This window comes from Dermacentor andersoni, chromosome 2, assembly GCF_023375885.2.
Source record: "Dermacentor andersoni chromosome 2, qqDerAnde1_hic_scaffold, whole genome shotgun sequence".
Taxonomy (NCBI): Eukaryota; Metazoa; Arthropoda; class Arachnida; order Ixodida; family Ixodidae; genus Dermacentor; species Dermacentor andersoni.
Genome location: NC_092815.1, coordinates 118,676,673 through 118,693,417, shown reverse-complemented (window position 1 = coordinate 118,693,417; position 16,745 = coordinate 118,676,673). Strand labels below are relative to the sequence as shown.

Genomic DNA, 16,745 nt, shown 5'->3' with positions numbered 1-16,745 from the left:
CTAAATTTAAGCATGACCACTTTTGCATTCTGAATCCATCGAAATGCAGCAGGGAATCGAACCTACAACCTAAAGCTCAGCACCGGAACTCCATAGCCACTGAGGTAGGCAACGTCCGTCACTGCTGCTGTCCAGTTCACCGCATTTTAACAAATCGTGCTAAATGAACCATACAAATAACCCATGCTAGTTGGACCATATACCAGTTTTCTTTGTACAAACTAGTTCAGAGTCAGTCCCTTATGACAAAAAAAAAAGAGATAAACACAAGGAAAAGACGGCCCTCTACAAAAAAAAAAAAAAGGACATGTATACAGCTCACTGCTAAGTTTCTGTCTATAGGTCAACTCCACTCCCTCCCTAAACAATTAACCTAAACTAAAAGAGAGAAAGAAACATTCAGAAAGACTGTTATTGGAATTTCTGTATCACATTTATATACATGTAAAAAAATATCATCAGGACAACATATACACATCCTGTGGATTTCATGGTTCCTACTGAAAGATCAAAACCCCTACCTCTTCTGCAACTTTTCAATGTGGTCTTGGTTGACTTCAAATGACACCGTTTGAGAGTCTTCTATGTCATCCTCATCCTTCTCCATTTTTTCATAAAAGGCAGTAATATCATCAGGAACGCTAGCCGCTTGAACTTTGTCATCAGCCTTGTCCTCTGTAGCGTAAGTTTTTGTAGGCTAAAAACAGACAACATGTTAAGATAACCTTTATGCAGTGCTCAGATGATCATCCATTCGACAACTTCTTCCACGTTTACCAAACATTAACAAGCCATGAAAGTCCCTCAATTAGTGATCTCATACCAAACCTTTCATGCACACTACCCTAAGAACACTAAGAACACTAAGAGGATACCTTGAAAAAAATAATGTCTGACATTCAATTGCACTCCAAAAGAAAGTCTCTTGAAAGAAACAAAGGGATCAGTTGAAATGCACAAGAATTTGTAAAACTCCTATAAGGTTGTTATAGAAATTACAACAAGTTTCTACAGATTTTTTGCTTGGTGGAGGGTCAACTTACAAGCGTGGCACTTAAGATATCCCTCGTGACAACACTCAGATCTGTGTCATTTTCTGCGTCACGCCTTAAGCGGCATGCCTGTATAACTGGATCCTTGAGAAGCTTCTGGAGTACATCCTGAAACATTCATTCACAAATTAGTTAGCGCCAAACAAACAAGCTGACGATACCCACAGAAAATGAATGAAAAATAAACCATAGATAAATTATTATAAAAGGAACCCTTACCGGGAAAGGACTTTCCACAAAGTACCGATTGTGCTTCAAGACAAGTTTGACTTTACCATAGCTGACAGTGCAAAGCTGAAAAAAAAATATACTTGTAGACAAAAAAAAATGTCTCAATTGCTAAGGGCTGCTACACAACGGTAAGCAAAGATGCTTGCTCTACTCCACCTTTATGAACTCTATGATGCCCTCTGGAATGCTAGTCTTGCTAAGCCTCCTTAAGTATTCTATGATGTCTTGCGTCTGAAGTCCGACAGAGACTGCAGCATACAAGGAATAGGATGTCAGCTTGTATTCATGAATGTGGTGGGGCCTGCAAACTGGCTGTAAAGAAAAGGCACGGTCATGTCAGAACCAGTGGTTACGAATGCTTTTAATGCCATCAAAGCAGGGACCAATCACAATACAGATGCAAATATCACTGGGCTGAGAATTTCTGAAACACAAATGTGACTAAGTGGTAAGAGTTAACTGCATACAGTAAAGGAACAATAAAGAGTAACACTAAGTTAGCTTAGATCAGTGTAGTATTCTTTTAAGAGTGGTTCTGTCTACACGGCCCAAAAGCTTGGTTATTGACAAAGGAAAAAAGGCTACATTCTGGGGTGTTACAGAAGGACAATCTGATAATGAGGTATGTCGTAGTGGGGGACTCCGGATTAATTTCGACCGCCTTGGTTTCTTTAATGAGTACCCAGTGCATGGCACATGGTCATTTTTGTATTTCACTGCTACGAAGGACAACCACCGTGACCGGGATTTGATCCTGCATGGACAAAACAAAATACAATGTTTCCGCTTTTGACTTTCAATCTTTAGCCATGGGACCAATACATCAGTGTGATTTCACAGATGCTTGCACAGTTTTTGTGCCTGGAGCACATTTTCAAGCAACCCTAGGTTGAGTTCTCAGTTCCTCTACAATGTAATTCAATCCTTTATTGCCAAGTAAATGCTATAAAAATTGATGATGTCATGGTGTGCTAGTATGGGAACTTCAAGGTGGTATCACCACCCTTCTTTCAGCTGTATGTCTTTTCCTGGGTCCATGCGCGAAATAGTGACCTTTATGGCACCTTAGAATTGTAATGTACTAATCCGTCGTGACTTAATATTCCTCTTCATTGTTCCGTTACAGGCACCTGAAATTAATCACAATAATAATTGTCCCAAGCAAGTTACACGGTTACCAATTTTGAAACTGAATTCCATATGTGCATAGCGTAAACTGACAATTCGACATGCAATATACAACTGAGATCCAGCATTATTTCACTGTCATGTTTATGCCAACACACTAGCAATTTTGAAGCTTTTCTTTTAATGCATTGCCGAACAGATGTAGGTCACCAATATTCAGTCAATTAAGTGCCATCATGAAATCTTCAATAAGAATAGTAACACACCTTTTTTTTTTCTTATCTTAAAACATCACTAATTAGTTTAGTTGGGGAAAACGAAGCCCTCCAAGTGGTAGTGCAGTCAACTGCATAAGAGTGCTGCCGAATTCTCACAACTTAAACCAACGAGAAAGATCAGCTTACCTCAGATATAGCTATCAAAAAATCATGCGCATGCTTATACACCGGTGAAAAGGCTTCTAAAAAGACATGGCCATCAGCAGCCTGTGGGAGATACAAAAAGTCAACGAATTAGCAAAATTACAGGCGTGGCAGTGCAGTGTGATACGTATACGTTCCTAGTTGTATCTAGGAAGTACACAACACTTCTTTAGACTGCACAAACAAGCGATTATAGGCAATAAGACCAGTTTCAGGGGACATTGAAAGGCACAGCTTTTACACCGCTCAAAACATATTCAGCCCCTTACCACCCAAAGAGGACGAGATGTATGATCGGGCCTAAGCTCCATTTGTGAACGATAGTCCTTGGCCCCGAATTCGTCTTCCGTTGCAGCGGTGCTGAGTTTCTGGCTAGCAGCAGCAGGCACTCCATCTCCAAAACAAACCACGAAGAGAACACACACAAGGTTAAACAACACCGGATAAACAACATGACGAAACCGTTTATTAAAGCCGCTACGGCTACCAACAAAGAATTCATCTGTGCTGAGAGCAAAATTTGCGAGCAGTACCTCCGTTTCCATCGTCGTCATCACCCAATTCTTCTGTCGTGTTTTCTTCAAATTCTTGCCTTTTCTTCCAGCGTTTCGCACCTGAAAGCAAAGGGGAAACGCACAAAGTCAACAAACTGAAGGCTACGGTCACGATTCAATGAGAGCGCAGCAAATCCTAATAACACAGCGATGACAAGCAGTGCTGTTTTCTTTATTTCCTAAATATATTCTGTCTAAAACACTGACCTTTAGTTTTCCCCATGATCGCAAAGCTTAAGCGAAGTCAGTGACTAAACAGCCATGCCGGGAAGACAAACACGATAGTTTACGGCACAACCGCGTGTCGGCGCGAGCACGGCAAGGAGGGACGCAGTACACCGTCCACGGATCGACTACGACTGATGTTGAATGATGGAAATCGCAAGGCCAAGCGGACAGTTCTAAGCTTGTGCCGTTCCTTGAGAGTTGTTGCACTAATAACACGGCAGGGGCGCCACATGCCTTTCAAATATGCAACAGGATTTACATACCGAAGCGCAAGGTGATGTAGGCATAGAGCGCTTAAACTTCGTGCGGTGAAAAAAGAAAGCTTGTCAAGGCAAACATTAAAAATAGTCAAAGTTACTTGCGCGCGGACAAAAACAAATATGACTCGTAAAATGAGCTTATTTTTAAAAGTGTTATATGGTTACGTTATATAAGTTATATGAATGGTAATGCATTAAGAGAACAGCGACGCATAGAGGGCGCTTTCTGCAATTTTTCAAGTCCGTGGTCGTGGGTTGGACCCGACTTTTCTTTTGTAGTCCGTGAGGTCCTGCACGTGTTGTGTTTATTTAATACAAAAGATATAGTTCAAAGAGCAAGTGAAGCATGGAGTCCACAGGTAAGACTGTTCCCTATGCACTGTCTTCACCTTGTGTACTGCAAGCCTTCCCTCCACCGCGCTTGGTGCGAGGCAAAGCGTCCACTTCTCTAACAAAAAAAAAATATACGTGCGCTATTATTTTCCGCAACACTCTTCCGGCTTATCATTTCCCCATTTTCACTGTTTGCTCTAGTTTATCTTTTTGCTGCAGGCATGTGATTATCTGGTATTAGGGTGACTCGTGGTTAGCCAAAATCCAGGAGTGACCAAAGGCATGCAAATGCCGGTAGGCCACACTTCATTGAGTTCCCCGTCTTTCTTTAGCCCTGAACGCCTGTGTTTCCTCAAATAGCGCGACACAGTACAAAGTTCTGCATCATGTTTGCCTGCGCCGTCGAAATAAGCGCTGCAGCGCAGGAATTCTGCATTGCGGCTTATGTGTTTCGCTGCTAATGAGGTAATGTGTGGGAATCCAAGCTAAATGCCGCTATGAATGGCTCATTGTGGAGAATGGAGTTCCTGTTATTATAGTTTATCCAGGACGGCGGGGCTACATCTGCTGTAAAATATAAGATGCGGTGTGCCTTTCAGCGTCTCCTGAAAGGTTTTGTAGCATGGTGGTATGCTCTTAACTGTGGACCGCGATCAGTCGTGAACACACCGGCGTGCGTCTAATCTGCCCTCCTCTACCTTCGCCCTCCTCTCTCCTCTCTGATCAGAACTTTGCGAGCGAACTTTTGCGCCCGTGTAGAGAGCTGACATTTCAGCAATGCAATATTAAGCGCACCGCGTGGATGCACGCATGCTCATGTGTCCTCGCAAGGGGGGTGGGGTGGGGGATATATAGCAATCTTTCAAAACAGTACCGTGGTGCACTTTGATGAATTTTATTGATTACTTGCCTTTCGTTCTTTTTTAATTAGCTGATCCCCCCCCCCTTTTTTTTTTCATATTGAATGTTGGATTGTGTTCTAGCATTCATTATAAATATTTCTCACACTTTCCATCAAGTGCGTCAGTTTATGTAAAAGGAGGAAGAGATTATTTCTTTTCTTTGCTGATCGAGAAAGCCACAAATGGTCATTATATCGTGACTCTCAATTCCAAAGCCAAAATAGGAATTGTTTCATAGTAATGTAGTCTAAGTGAGCTGAGCAATGAATCTTTGTGATAAGTGTAAGTGCCTTAGCTTTTAAACAGCGTATATAACCAAAAGTGTCAACCTTTTCATATGATCAGTTTTCAAATGACACAATATCGAAATATTGATTTGTATGGTCCTAGTTAATTGCACAGTTGATTCTGCTTGAACAAAACATGCCAAGCTTTGTCTAACACTATTCATTTATAAATAAGTTGTAAGTGCTCCTGTCAGAAGAACTTGTGCGAAATTGGGTTTTAAGTAAAGCAAGAAAAGAGATTAAGAGAAGCATGCTTGGTGCTCTTAAGTATCAAAGCAATGTCCTCCATAAATAAATTTCATTGTATATGAAGCTGGGAGTATTCTTTAAAGGGACTGTTTTAGGCTTGTAGCGCAGCTCAGAAAGAGCAAAAAAAGGAAGGAGGTAGGGGTAATCAAAGGGAACGGAAAACAGAGTGAGCGCTCTTAAGATAAAACTTAAGATAAATATAAGATAAGATAAACACTTAAATATAAGATAAACACTTCAGATAAATGCTAAACCAGCTCAGATGGGAAAGTATTCTTTCAAAATTGTTTCCTCCATTTGGTGGAATAGCGTTAATTACTAGCAGGGAAGAGGAATGCCAAACTTTCATGCCCAAACTACAATGCCGTGTGACATTGTTGATATAAATTACTTTTATTTAATTTTGTCTGTTCTAGCACGTAAAATTTCCTTAAAACTTATTAGCTTGAGTTTTTGGTTCATTTAGGATGCAATGTAGTCTTTATTGTAATGAAATTAACTAGACAGGAGGTGATGTCAAAATGCGTGACGTCAGGAAAAGCTGGTGCAAGAGCTGCAAAGGGGCGTGTCACCCCCTATTTTTAATTTTTGCCTATTCTTTGGTCTACCAATGAGCTGCTCACAATAAGATAGAGCTTTCTAGTGTCCTAAAAACATTATTTACTAATATGCCTTATCTTACTGCCGCTCTCTTTAGTGTCCCTATAAATACTTTTGTTTTTCAATTAGTTTTATGCCTGTTATGTCATTGACTGAAATGTTGCCATTGTATCATAATAGCCCCAGTTAAGCATGAATTAATGCATTTTAAGCAACGCAGTCAGCCCGCCCCGACGTTAAAGCAATGCCAGAAGAGGTAAAGTAGGCAACTTACTTGGCTGTATCCATGGCCTAATGAGCAACTTCTTTCGAAGAAGCATTGAAGTGATAGCAACATACACTAGAGGAACCCGAGGCTTTAAAATTGGAAGGCTTGTACATTCTATTTTTGGTTGCTTGCAAGAAATAGGGCTACAGGTTATAATTAAGTCACTTACACTTCATAAAGTGAACTCAGTTCATACTGTTAGTCTGCGTAAAATTACAGTTCCTATGACTTTCTTATTAAATTTTAATCACTTACTTTAGTGCCAAGTGTTGTAATTGCATAACTGAATCCAGGCAATGTTTAAAGCATGTTTGGTTTAGCAGGAACCCTGAGACTAACGTTGGTTTTAAGATTATTTGTATGTAAATGAACAAATAAGTGAAGAATTCACGAAACTGTTTTTATTGGCTTCTTCTCAAACCTTCATGCCATACAAAAAATGGTTTAAAGGGACCCTGAAAAGATTTTGATTTTGTACCAACGTACTTAATTGTCAGGGTAGGTACTTCTGACCACCAAGTGACTCATTGTAGGGCTCCCTGTAAAGCGTTGAATTTATTATAAGGTTTCCAAAATGTGCATTGCTACCCATTGCAGCGGCGCTGCTATCCTGTGTTTTCAGCCACCCCCTCCCAATTTACGTAGTTATCCCAGTTGAAGTCAGTTGGGTGAGCTATCCGATTGGCTACCCAGGTCGCGTCATCAATAATTTTTCCAGCTTTGTGGTGAACAAATGTTGTTTGTAATAGTTGGAAGGTTGGTTAATTTGTTTCTACAAAAATAATGTAACAGAAAGAGAATGCACAATGACTATTTATCACTACACTCAAGCGCTTCCGGCACACAACAAGTGTTGACTGCTTGTGTTACAACATTCTCCATGTTAAAGCGAGCCGCATGGACCGTGCTGGTCTCGAGCTTTCTTTTCACAAGCACCATGAGTAGCCCTTGTTACGTTGTGGGCTACAAATCTAGCAATTGCCAACATGTCAAGCTGCAGCATTGTGTCCCTCTGCAAGGCAACATGTGAGCGGTATGGCTGCAGTGCATTGGGCTGTCAGTATCCAATCTGCGCCAGCTTCTACGCATTTGCGGCCATCACTTCACACCGGAGGATCACTACCACATTGGAGAGTTTTAGTGTGTCTGATATGTTTTAGTTTTTCTGGTGGTACAGACCTCAAGCAGACAAACAGAGAGCTAATATAGCAGTAACGAAGTGTATTCTACTTTGGGGGTGCTTGTGTAAATTTTCAGCAGGAGCATAATCGTGAACACATTGTCGTTTAAAATGTTTTACACTTTGTTACAGCAATAGTAGCTCTATGTTTGGCTGGTTAAGCTCTACGCCACCAGGTAGCTGCACTATGCAGGCTGCCCACATTTACGCTAAAGCACCTCCATCAGCTTAACAGGAGTAGTAGTATGGAGGGGTTTAGTTTATGCCTCCGCCCATCCGTCAAAACGCCCAGTTCACTTGCAGTTACCGGAATAACAGACACGCTTGGAGCTGCAACAGAACACTCGTAGCATGCACTGCTTGGATAGCTCTCACAGGGAATCAGTGGCCAGGCGGCTAGCAGAGATGTTGCAGAGGCTTCGCGTGCTGGCTCCAAGACAACCGGAAGTAGATGACACGACGTCGCATCACGCAGAGCCAGTGAAGGCAGAGCTTAGCCCGATCACTCGGTGAATGAGTTGAGAAAAAGCATGGCTGAGGAGGTGGGTATTTTGTAATCATCTGTAGCTCTCTTAGTATGAAACAATTTACTTAAATTGTGGTGCTAATGTTTTACTGTAGCTGCAGCCTACATGTCTGCAGAATTTGTCCAAAGTGTTTCAGAGACCCTCTAATGCAAATTACAATCTGCATTAATGTGCCTTCATTCAGAGCGGAAAGCAACTTCAGGTGCACTGTGTGTGCAGATCTAGCACTACACATGCCAGCAAGGCCTAGGAGTTATTTTAGCCTAGCTGTAATGAAAAAAGAGTTCAGGTCGACTGTGCTCGGTAATTCAAAGACCTTTTAGCCTTGAGTCCCCTTTTCCATTCCATTTATTATTACCATGCCAGGATTTGCATATCACAGTATTTCCTCACTACAAGCTACTCACTGGTTGTCAAAGTTGGATCAGTGCTTCATAATTGTCAGGCCGCGTAAATTTTTTTAGAATCGGCCATGAATTAAACTTATCAGCTCATTGGAAAATTACCAAAATGGCAGATTACTTTATAGAGTGTCTTGCACCTGGGACACCTATTGAAGGGTACATCTCCTGTTGTGCACAATTTACCTAACTATGCAGGAAAACAAATAATTTTAAATCAGCAAAACAAAATGTGCCAAAACTGAACCTGTCAGTCTAGAAAGCCGCGAATTCCGATGACGGGGATGACATTATTAACATGCATATGCTGGGAACAGGAGTGCTAACGGCTAGGTACAACCAGTTTTGACTGTTCATGTTTCACCTCTCTTCTCCACAGACAAAATAGAACAATAATTGCTTTATGCAGGTTTCATTGCAGCTGAAACCTCCATGCCTGCTGACAAGCTGAACATGGTCGCTCATGACAGTAAGTATCCTACACGCTTTTTCTATATAGGCAGCTTTGTAAATTGCCAGCACCAACATTTCTACTTTCATGCTGACCTCAAGACTAGCAGAAGCTAACCTTTTGATGGCATGAACTGAGAGTGCTCATGCCAGTCTTATAATTTAGTTTGTGTGAAAACTGCACACGTTTTAGACACTTTGGTCCCCATAGCTGAACTGCCGATGAAATTGTACAAGTTTCATTGAGATTTGTGTACCTCAGTGGCTCTCATTGTAGTTTGACTTGTGACGTGCAGCAGCAGCATCTGTGAACCAGAAGACGCCCATCAGCATCCTTCAGGAGCTGTGTGCCCGCAACTGCCTCACTCCGGAGTACAAGCTGCTGTCTGTTGAAGGCGCAGTGCATGCACCTACTTTCATGTACAGGTGAGCTGTTGGTGTGTCTGCTGCAGCATAAGTTCAGAGGCTTTAGCACATTGCAATGGAATGCCACAATATTGGCAAATGTTCTTGTTTATCTTTTTCTGGTGACCGCTTTTCACCAGCTAACAAATTTCAAACATTGCTCTGTGCAAGATGCACCTTGCATGTATCAGAAGATCCTCTATTCTTGTAGCTGGTTCTGTCTGTTACCTGTGTTGCCGCTGAACCGTTTTAATCGGATTGCATGCATGACTCAAATAGTGTTGTACATTCTAGAACTTGTGCGAGCACCACTGGTGACGCTGGAACGTTCAATGAGTCGAGTATAAATAGCCGAAGCATCTGACACGCAGATCAGATTTTGACAATATAGACGAGTGTGCTCGCCACTTTGGTTTTGCTGAGTGTCACTTGCTTTGCTGGGTGGTGGTTCCATGTCACTATAATGTAACAATATTCACTAAGCAATAACTATAGGGAACATCCACCTTCCGGAAGTGCTAGGATATGATCCAGGTAGGAGCATTAACTGGTCAGAAATAGGTATAAGTAAGAGCCGTTTAGAGCATTGGTGCGAAGAAGAGTAGGGAAGAGCTTGTTAGAACTGTGGTTGGTACCGGCACAGGTAACCACGTACAATGTAGAGATATAGGTTTCAATGATGCAAGAAGAGGTGGAGAGCTGGGGAAAATGGTAAACTGCAATAGATGTAGTAGAACTTGATTAGCTTTGCAGGCTAGGTGACTGCTTGTCGCCACGCCATTTTGAAGGGCATGCAAATATAAATCATCAGCCGTGCTGTTGGTGTTGCCACTCGGTGCCACTCTGGGCAAGTTCAAGTAGCCTGAAATAAATAAATTGGTCATCCACAAGAGAGTTGCACAAAGAACCATGGAAACGCTTATGTGTTTCTCAGAAAGAAAACTTCGCACTTGAAAGATTCGTCCTCGTTAGGGGATCGAATCTAGGACCAACCCCTTCCGGGGTGGTCGCTCTACCATGTGAGCCAACAGAGAAGATACACTTGCAGATCTTAAAGTGAGGCTGTATTCGTAGACATCTTGAAGTGCATGGACATTCAATATGGCATTCAAGTAGCTCCAAGTCCATCCACAGTGACTATCGAGCTCATAAGCATTGCTACACTGTCAATACAAGAAAGGGGCAAGAACGCCCCAGAATGTCCAATAACCTGGAAGGCATCGAAAACCAGGAATTGTAAAGAAAAAGAAACTTAAAGAAATCAGCCATCTCAAGAGAAATCGCCAAATGAAATGCAGGAATTTACGATTGCAGCTGGAAAAACTGCAGTGACTAAAAGCAGGAATAAAACAGTTGAATCTGTTTTTAGTTAAAGTGTTTAAGGGGTGTGTGAATATTCAAAAATGTTGAATGTTATATTTTAAAGAATAAAAGCAGACCATTTCAGGCTGGTGCTTGCAAACAAGCACGCAGCTTTAGAACAGAGCTGAAAATGACATAGAGGTAATGAATGAAACCGTAACTAGGAGTATTTCAGAAGCAGCAATTGAAGTGGGAGGTAACACACCAAGGCATCCAATAGGTAAGCTCTCCCAAGTAACAAAGGGCCTAATAAAGAAACAAGAAAGCATGAAAGTGTCCAACTCAAGAGATCAGATAGAATTTACAGAATTGTCAAAACTGATCAACAAGAAGTAAGTAAGGAATATTCAAAATTAAAACAGGAGAAAGACTGAGGAAGCAGTAAAAATATGGACGCAGCATGAAAACAGTGAGAAGAAAACTTGGCATAGGACAAGCAAAGATGTATGCACTGAAAGATAAGCAGGGTAATATCATCAGCAATTTCGAAGATATGGTCAAAGCAGTAGAAGGATTCTGTACTGACCTGTACAGTACCCGGAGCAGCCATGCTACCTTCATTCAAAATAGTAATGAATAGGATACAGAGGCTCCTTCTATAATTAGCAATGAAGTTAGAAAGGCCTTGCAAGACACAGCCCGGGGAAAAGCGACAGGAGAAAATGGAATAACAGTTGAATTAATCAAAAATTGTGATGTCATGCTTGAAAAGCTTGAGGCCCTTTATGCGCAGTGCCTCACGACTTCAAATGTACCAGAGAGCTAGAAGAATGCCAACATTATACTAATCCACAAGAAGGGAGACTAACGTTAAAGAATTGAAAAATTACAGGCCCATTAGCTTGCTTTCAGTATTGTATGAAATACTCACCAAGATAATTTCCAATAAAGTAAGGGCAACACTTCACTCAACCAAGAGAACAGGCTGGCTCAGGAAGGGATATTCTGATAATCTACAGTGTATCACATCCAAGTCATCAATCAGCTAATCGAGAAATCTGTAGAGTACAATCAACCCCTCTATATGGCTTTCATAGATTATGAAACAGCATTTGATTTAGTAGTGATACCAGCAGTCATAGAGGCATTATGTAATCAAGGACTACAGGAGGTGTACATGAATATATTGGTAAATCTCTACAGATTTTATAGCTACCTTTGTTCTCCATGAGAAAAGTAGGAGGTTACCTATCAAGAAAAAGGGGTCAGGCAAAGAGATACAATCTCTCAAATGCTATTCGCTGTATGCTTGGAAGAAGTATTTAAACTATTAAACTTGGAAGGCTTAAGAGTGAGAATCAATGGTGAATGTCTCAGCAACCTTTGGTTTGCAGATGACATTGTCCTGTTCAGCAACACTGGGGATGAGTTACAACAAATGGTTGACGACTTTAACAAAGAAAGTGTAAGGGTGAAGTTGAAGATTAATATGCAGAAGAGAAAGATAATGTTCTATAGCCTGGCAAGGGACAAGAGTTCAGGATTGCCAGTCAGCCTCTAGAGTCTGTAAAGGAGTATGTTTATCTAGGTCAATTACTCACAGGAGACCCTGATCATGAGAAAAAAATTTGCAGAAAAATAAAGATGGCTTGGAGTGCATACAGCAGGCACTGCCAAATCCTGACTGGGAGCTTACCACTATCATTGAAAAGAAAGGTGTACAATCACTGCATTTTACTGGTGCTAGCATATGGGGCGGGAACTTAGAGGTTGATAAAGAAGCTCGAGAACTAGTTAAGGACCGCGCAACGAGCAATGAAATGAAAAATGTTAGGTGTAGTGTTACGAGGCAGGAAGAGAGCAGTGTGGATAAGAGAATCGGGAATAGCCTATATTACAATTGACATTAAGAGAAAAAAATAGAGCTGGGCAGGCCATGTAATGTGTAGGATGGATAACCAGCGGATCATTAGCGTTACAGAATGGGTGCCAGGAGAAGGGAACTGTACTTGAAGACGACAGAAAACTAGGTGGGGTGATGAAATGGGAAATTTTCAGGTGCAAGCTGAAATCAATTGGTGCAGGACGGGGTAATTGGAGGTCATAGAGAGAGGCCTTTGTCCAGCAATGGACATAAATATAGGCTGCTGATGATGGTGATGATTATATATTTAATATTCATATTCGATTTGAAAACTAGTTATTCAGAAATTTTTGAATATGCGATTGGATATGAATATTCGAATCAAATAGAATATATTGCTGGCCATGGGGAGAAAACATGGTTCTTAGCGTTTATTTCTATCTCATCTAAGAAAATGTGTGATATTGTGCTGAATTTTGCGATAATTTCATGCTGCTTGCAAAATTTCGCCTGTAAAACACACTTTGCCACTGGATGTCAAAACTTACAGGAAAGCCAGCCTCTCAGTAGCAAAAGGCAGGGGTTTGCGAACAGCAGGGGTGCACTCTTGTGCAGGTTCTGCCCCCAGTAATGAGCTTATTGCTTGACCGCAAATACGATGAGTAACAACTGGTACAGGGTTGAATGCCTCTGACTTTACGGGAAATTGATGCGGTATAATAAGGCACAGGGGTTGGCGAGAACAGACAACTGGAAGAAATTAATAAATTTTCCGAAGCTAACATGAGCCAAATACACAATATTTTTGTATAACGGCTTACTAGTTGAATTTTTTTACCAATGACAATATAACTGCAATGTTTGCACATGCTAAAATAAACCAACTTGCTAATTAATACATGCACTTATCATTATTCGATGCTAAGTATTCGTGTTTGATAAAATTTTGATGTTTGCCCATCCCTAGTTATTTGCGACTTTGACAACTTGGTTTTGAATTAAGCAAAGGACATCTATATTGCGGTGTGGACATCGTCGATGCTGGCAATGCGTGACTGTGATGACAACCACAAAGAAGGGAACAAAACAACATATGGCACACTGCACAGACATTCTGCTCTTGAGATTAATTTGCAATTTGTTTTCTTGTTCTACTTGCATGTGTTAGCTTTCTTGGAGCATCAAGAAAAAGAAATAAGCACTCTGGGAAGGTGGCACTGGTTGGCCAATCTGAAGTCGGAAGTAGGGAGCATGCATTTGCTCATAGTGGGGTGCCTGCTAGGAATTTTTCAATAGATGCACGTCTTTGTTCGATATTCTGGAGCTGTCAGGTGTTTATTAAAGAAATATGGGAGAGAATGCTGTTGTATCTGCTGCCTCACCATTGGAAATGGTGATTGTATGCTGTAGTACTCTGTAATTTTTATTAATAACGTCATGGCTCACTGCTTTTTGGGTCCACTTCCTTGTAGTCCTCAGAAATGTTCAGGGGGCAAAATCTTCATGCCAGGTATCAGGCATACTTCTCTTTCGTTTCGGCTACACCATACAGGCAGTGGTCTAAAACCCTGCAAACTGTGCCTTTTTGTATACAAAGACCTGCAGCTAGCGCTGTTGTTCAGTTTTACTCCATTGCACTCTTGAGAATTCTCCGCATGCAATTTCTCAATCCTTGTCCACTGCCTTGCAAGTCCCAAATTCCGTACAATAAACCCATTAAGTTTCCAAGGTCTTGTTCCATCCACTTCCCCTATTTATTTACACATTGACTGCATATCCTCTGTTTCTGCTATGACACCAGAGTGTTCAACACCTTAACTTTTCCCCGTTAAAGTAGCTGCCTTGTCTTACAGGGTGCAGGTGGGTGAAGTGGTTGCCAATGCCACTGGCCAGAGCAAGAAAAAGGCCAAACACGCTGCTGCCAGGGCTATCCTTGAAAAGCTGCTTGCCGATGATGGTCCATTTGCAAAGTACCGGGCTGCAGTCATGGAAGACCTTCCTTCCATGGATCCAACAGAGACAGTGACCACAGCAGTGTGAGTTGGCAATTTCTTGAGTTCACTGAACATGGCAGCTCATCTCTTTGTAACTTTTAAAATTGTTATTTATCAACTTATCCATTGCCCCAACAATGTATGGGGCTTGGGGGCAAGAAACATGTTGCGTGGTGTTGCTATCTTTTGGGCTGGTGCTTTGCTATGGCCCAGGATGAGTCATGATTTCTAAGCCTTTTACATACCCGAGGACACGGAGACATACCACGAGGAACAGTTCCTGTTAGCTGGCATGAATAGCAATCTTAGTGTTCATAGATTTTTGTGCCCATTGTCAGAGGTTGCAACTCAACAGCAATGTAAATGTGGAATACTTGTACATATTAACAAATAGATTACAGTTTATGCTGTAAGGTCATCCACGACCATTGGTACATCTGTGCGTAGTAGCTTTGCATGACTGGCCAGGGCTTGTTCTAGGCATTGCTCTATGCAGTTGTGCCTTATCTCTGGTATGTTTATAAACTTACTGCCTTAACATAGTAAAAAAAAAGCTTATTGGAAAGCAGCCAGAAGTTGCTAATGTAGATGTCCTGGAGCAGGGGAGGGGAGCTTATGGAAACAATGTCAAAGTTCTTTTTTTAAGTGAGCACTGCAAGGTACTGTGGCAAAGGAATATGTATGGTTTAACGTGCCTGTGCAGAGGTGAGATGGCACCAAGCAACAATGGGCTGCCTGGCAACACACCCTTGGGAGGCACCCTGGGGGGCACGGCGTCAGCGGCATCTGGGGCCGAGGATGACGGCATTGCAGGCAACCCAGTTGGGGAGCTGCAAGAGCTCTGCATGAAGCTTCGCTGGCGGCCCCCTTTCTACGAGACCGTCATTGAGGATGGCCTACCCCACGAGCGCACTTTTGGCATCTCCTGCCTTGTCAACAACCTCAATGAAATGGGTCAGCTTGATCGCCTTTGCCTTGGAATCACTTTTGATGTGCCTTGGTTGGCTAAACCATTGCTCAGAAAGAAAACATACTAGGCACTACTGCATGCAAGGGTGACAGTATCCCTTATAGCCACTGACAGAGAAGACATGACCAGTACACTTGCAGTAACACAGAACACTCACATAGTGATTTTTGCCGAAGTGAACTTCACATAGTTGCATGGTAAAATAGTAAACAAACAATGGTTGCAACCAAATTTTCCTGTATTCTGTGCCAAACAACACTCATCATAGTCTGCTGCTGCTGTACTTCCTTGCCTTTTCTTTCAAATACCATACATAGTGTTACCACATAGGCACCTCAGTGGCTGCGCATTGTGCCGCTAGTCACGAGGTCACAATTTCGAATTTGGCCACGGCAGCTGCATTCCGAGGGAGCTGGAATTTAAAAAGACTCGTATATTATGCATCGGTTGCACATTAAAGAACATCAGGTTGTCAAAATAATTGGGAGTCCCCCCAGTGTGTGCCTCATCAGGACATTGTGGTTTTGGCACATAAAACCCTAGAACTTAATTTAATTGGTGAAGATGGAGTCGGCACCATTTGAAGCTGCTTGATTTAGAGCGACAGAATTACGCAATAACAGTTCAAGAAGTTGCTGAGGAACATGTTGCTATTTCACACCTAAATGAACAAATTGTGGACACATGGAAAACGTATGGTAAACCGCAGATCTATCTTTTACAACTTAGCAGCTCGACTTGTCACATGGCTTGGGCGCGGTCGGTGACCACTAGATCGGCTGGGCTTTGCCACTTCTCCTTTTTTCTTTTGACATAGTGCAGGCACTGTGTCAGAACCAGAACGTTGCTCTTTGTGCTCAATTGTATTGAATTTGCATGAGTTCGTGCAGGCAGAGTCCAAATCATCGAATGGCACACTGTAATGCATCAGAAATTTCAGTCCTCGTAAGTTATGTCTATGAAGCAAGAAGTGGCGGTAGCGTGAAGCTATTGAAATTATTGGTTGACAACTCTATTTACACTGTTATGCCACATCAACTGAGACCCATGTGTGCTATTGTTGTGCTTATTATCACACACTGTTTTGCAAAGGCTGCCAGTTATTCGCGTTTTTACTTGTAGATTTCAGCTTGGCATC

At 41.8% G+C, this 16,745-nt stretch overlaps 2 protein-coding genes across 2 annotated transcripts in view; one reads left to right on the top strand and one right to left on the bottom strand.

The window, feature by feature from the left end:
- hay (ATP-dependent DNA helicase hay) overlaps window positions 1–3,756 on the bottom strand; it is a 31,048-nt gene extending 27,292 nt beyond the window's left edge. Inside the window, exons 1-8 of the mRNA XM_050188053.3 lie at window positions 3,595–3,756; window positions 3,367–3,447; window positions 3,103–3,227; window positions 2,816–2,896; window positions 1,440–1,595; window positions 1,272–1,346; window positions 1,044–1,160; window positions 522–697 (exon numbers count right to left, since the gene is read on the bottom strand). Of these exons, the coding sequence (XP_050044010.1) occupies window positions 522–697; window positions 1,044–1,160; window positions 1,272–1,346; window positions 1,440–1,595; window positions 2,816–2,896; window positions 3,103–3,227; window positions 3,367–3,447; window positions 3,595–3,610 (827 nt within the window). The 5' untranslated portion in view covers window positions 3,611–3,756. The remainder of the gene's footprint in view (window positions 1–521; window positions 698–1,043; window positions 1,161–1,271; window positions 1,347–1,439; window positions 1,596–2,815; window positions 2,897–3,102; window positions 3,228–3,366; window positions 3,448–3,594) is intronic.
- A 338-nt stretch (window positions 3,757–4,094) lies between these two features.
- The window catches only part of LOC126541320 (protein Loquacious-like), a 35,312-nt gene continuing 22,661 nt past the window's right edge, over window positions 4,095–16,745 (top strand). Inside the window, exons 1-5 of the mRNA XM_050188054.3 lie at window positions 4,095–4,234; window positions 9,032–9,091; window positions 9,369–9,498; window positions 14,497–14,679; window positions 15,341–15,591. Of these exons, the coding sequence (XP_050044011.2) occupies window positions 4,222–4,234; window positions 9,032–9,091; window positions 9,369–9,498; window positions 14,497–14,679; window positions 15,341–15,591 (637 nt within the window). The 5' untranslated portion in view covers window positions 4,095–4,221. The remainder of the gene's footprint in view (window positions 4,235–9,031; window positions 9,092–9,368; window positions 9,499–14,496; window positions 14,680–15,340; window positions 15,592–16,745) is intronic.